The sequence below is a fragment of the Oryza glaberrima genome, chromosome 2, assembly GCF_000147395.1.
Source record: "Oryza glaberrima chromosome 2, OglaRS2, whole genome shotgun sequence".
Classification (NCBI taxonomy): domain Eukaryota; kingdom Viridiplantae; phylum Streptophyta; class Magnoliopsida; order Poales; family Poaceae; genus Oryza; species Oryza glaberrima.
In genome coordinates this window covers 12,276,817-12,280,700 of record NC_068327.1, presented here as the reverse complement: position 1 = coordinate 12,280,700, position 3,884 = coordinate 12,276,817, and the positions used below count along the sequence as shown (strand labels likewise).

Below are 3,884 nucleotides of genomic sequence, written 5' to 3'. Positions count from 1 at the left end.
AAATGCATGTATTGTGGGATAATGTGTGCATAATATTGTGCATGACGTCTTGATCCATGTATTTTAAATTATCCTTAGTCTTGGTACATACATATTATATGATGATTAATTTGGGATGGGGGAGTACTCTATATTTGGTTTTGTGGTTGAGTGCACAAAATGAGACGGGTGTCGTAGCTGAGGGAAGACAAAAGAACATCTCCTAGGGATATTGACCACCGGGATCCATTTCGGCTTGGACGGCCCACTTCTCTTGATTCAGCACGTCAGAACTGTCTCAAGGCGGGCCTTAATATGTTTCTTGTGAAAATTTTGGGCCCAAGGCCTCATTTTGCAGGAAGGGGTGGAACCGTAAAATCATCTCATTTCTTCTTCTGGTTCCCTACTCTAGCTCGCTAGTGTCAATCAATGAATCAAACGGCCACCAACCTACCTACCCCGACCATCTCCCACCATCGGAGGAGACGCTCAAACTACCGAGCTGCCCAATCCATGGCGGCGGCGAAGGCGGAGGCGGCCGGTCCTCTCCGGCGGGCTCTCTTCGTCCTCGCCGTGCTCGCCTTGCTGCTGGTAGCGGCCGAGGCGTGGACGGGGGAGATCCGCGGCCACGTCGTCTGCGACGTCTGCGGGGACGCCGCCATCGGCCCCGAGGACCACGTCCTCGAAGGTATCCTTCCTTATCCGACAGCCTTGCGTGCTCGTAGCTCGGTCCTTGATGTCGATTTCGTGCGTGCGGTTCCTAGAGTGGATCTCGAGTTAAGAGTCGGCTGCCCCGCTTCCCCTGTTCTGGATCTTGCCTTGCGTTGGCGCTCATGATTGACCTAGTGGAGGAATTCGAGCCGTTCGGTAGAGCTGGAGGTTGCGTTGCATTTGAGAGGGGCGGGGCGCGGTTCGTCGATGGAGAGCGTAGTTGCTTGCTGCCGTTCTAACGAATTCGAAGTTTTACTTTGAACTGGTAGAAGGAACTGTAATTTGTATTCCCAGTATTAGAAGGACATAGGTTGGGGATGGATTTGATATCTGATCACGTGAAGCACGGTGAATCGACCCTTTTCATTTGTCTTGAAATGAAATGAATTGCTGCCTTGATGGTGAAATTTGCAATCTTGGCCTTTTGCCCAATTCACCAATTTGTGTTCCCATTTCCCAAATTTGTTTATGTACTCTACCCACGTCCTGTTCTGGGAATTTGGAAAAGTTTAACCATATTGCCAGATTCACCCATACATGACAGTTGATTCAGAGAAATAAAAACTGAAAAACGGTTGTCAATGTTTTTTTTTTCCCTGTTATATATTCTTCTTTGAGGGGTCAAATAGGGGTTATGTCCTACTCGACCTTGCAACTTGCAGGAACTTGTTTTTACTAAGATGGAAGAACTGAAGTCGAATTGGCTGATCATATGTTCAAGGAGTTTACCCTGTAAAATTGTTGGGTCCATTTTTGGTGTCCAGTACTTCCATTCTCTTGCTTTTGACTTTCGCTCCCCAGTAATAATCACATAAGCATGGTACTATAGTATTTGGCTCCTGAGCTAATCAAAGTAGCAAAAATATTGAGTATTGCTCGTGATGATGCCTGTGGTTTGATATAACTAGATAATACCAAATGCTAACTGCAAAGAAATGCAGTGAAGCCATAGATCCTTCATTTGGATGGTAGGATTAAATGTTGAAACATCAATATCAATAAGGTTAAAAAGTCCATGGATATTGTTAGTGGTCTGCAGGTCGATAGCTTTCAGATCAAGTCAGGTGTGTGTTCTGCTCGTTGTCTGGACCTAGCCTTTTCTTTATACCTGGTCACTATTAAGTATTAAGTAGCCGGTTTCTATCCTTTGCCTACAATATTACCCTTGGCACTAGAGTCTGGCAAGTCGCAAGGCGGTAGTCTGGCGCTTAGTACCTAACCACAGACAAGGAAGGCTAAGGTTTGGTGCGTTGAGGCTTGCACTGAGTACCTATGCACTCCTAGGAGGACTTGGTGATTACCAAGGAGTGTACTGCTTGCACATTGTAAACTCTCGAAATTCTCTTCTGTTTGTTAGCCGATTCATTCTGCTATGGTTTGAATTGTTCATTGAAAAAAGAAACTCTCAGCAATGTTGGGATGCTAAATGAAAACCAATAGATCATTAATGTTGTTGTGCTTGTGGGTTGCTACAAACTTATTAGGTCTGGCAGAACCATTGGTAGCAATGACAAAAACAAAGCGTTGGCAAAGGGCAAGCAAAATGGTCGAAGCATGATGTGGCGACAACCCATTTAGCCATTTCTTTCTTTAGGTCTGAATATCCAGAATCGGTCTGATGGGTTTTCACAATTCGTTCATTCATATTTCAATAAAAGAGGGTTATCAGTTTGTTTATACTCATATATTCCAGTTTTCAATGAACAATGGAATCTTATCCCTTAATCTATTTTTAGAGTACATTCACAAATGACAAAACTGTAAAAGTCTATAATGAAACCATACTTTTAAGTTACAGTTTCAGCAAAGCAAACTTCCATTTGCACTACGAATCTACACTTTTACACATTGCCATCATCTTCGGCAGGCCTAGTAGGTTAGGGTGACTTCTTGGTCTCAGGATATGTTTCTGTTTCCATTTATGTCATGGAGGTTGTTGCAATACCAAATTGACTCATAGGCGCTCTATTGCTTGGTGGGGTGGGATTGGGACTACAACTACTAAAAATCCCTCCTATTCAACCCCAGATGCCAAGCAATCATGATGACATGCTAGCACTTATCCAGTGTTGCAAGAACCTCCATGTTAGCAAAATTTTTGATGAGTTTGTGAAACCGACGAGTGGAGCCAGCCAGTAGGATATTACGGCAATAGAAAGGCTCATGTGGTTCAGAGATTTTGTGTAAAAGTGTGATTTTGTGATTCTTTTTTCCCCAATGGTAGTGCAGTTTTGTGAAATTTACTTCTTCAATAATAAAAGCTCTAATGGAGGGGCAAGTGCAATGGGGCTTGCTTTTGGCGATAGCTAGAATCCTGTTGGTTTGAGTATAAAGTCTGCCGGTTGAACAGATAGACCTGCTAGGGTTTTTCCTTGTTTCCACTTTCCACCTAGTCAGCAAACACTAGTACAAGTACAATGGTAGACTGGTAGCTGCCTTACCACAAGCTAGCTTTGTTTTTTTTTTTTTTGGGGGGTGCGCAGGCATATACATGTGGTCCTATTGTTTAGTACTTCCACTTTGTGCATTTCATTTTGTTTTCCTCACTTTTCATTCCTCACTTATGTTTACCTGTACACTGTAATCAAAGTACTAAAAGCTTATTACTCTCCCATTCCTCTTGCTTGTCTTTGTACCTTGTGTAGGTGCCGAGGTTGCCGTCCTCTGCATCACGAGATCTGGTGAAGTTATCAACTACCAGGCCTTCACAAACTCCAAGGGTGTCTACATTGTTGCGGAGACGATGCCAGAGAGTGACCGTTGGGAGTCATGCTTGGCAAGGCCCATCAGCAGCTTTCACCAGCATTGCACTAAGAGGGGTGATACACACTCTGGGGTCAAGTTCACATACAGCAAGCCTTCAGGAAACTCTCACACCGTCAAGACGTTCCTCTACAAGCCTGCCAACGCCCCTTTGTACTGTAGCTAAACAGGTGTTTTCATTTGTTTGCGAAAGAAAGAAAAGAAATATATAGAATTGATATGGCTTCCTGCTTGGACATGGTACAAACAAACTGTAAACAAGGTGTAACCGTGTAAAGTATGGATAGCTGGGGTGCTTGTAATTCTCATATGGAGCTCTTACCGAACATCAGTAACTGGAAGAAAGGGGATTTTGCATGTTTTTGTAACTATGGATTTATAAGTATGTTTATACTTTATAATCTTGGACCATGTTGCGTCCGTTCAAATCA

At 43.6% G+C, this 3,884-nt stretch overlaps 1 protein-coding gene across 1 annotated transcript; it reads left to right on the top strand.

Moving 5' to 3' along the window:
- Window positions 1-405: 405 nt before the first annotated feature.
- On the top strand, window positions 406-3,884 carry LOC127761018 (uncharacterized). Its single transcript, XM_052285226.1, has 2 exons — window positions 406-667; window positions 3,336-3,884. Exons 1-2 carry the CDS (start codon window positions 409-411, stop codon window positions 3,617-3,619), a joined length of 543 nt encoding a protein of 180 aa, XP_052141186.1. The 5' UTR covers window positions 406-408; the 3' UTR covers window positions 3,620-3,884.

Coding starts and splice junctions, on each gene's coding strand:
- LOC127761018 (XM_052285226.1), top strand. CDS start 409: ATGAATCAAACGGCCACCAACCTACCTACCCCGACCATCTCCCACCAT. Junction 668..3,335: donor CGAGGACCACGTCCTCGAAG/GTATCCTTCCTT, acceptor TACCTTGTGTAG/GTGCCGAGGTTGCCGTCCTC.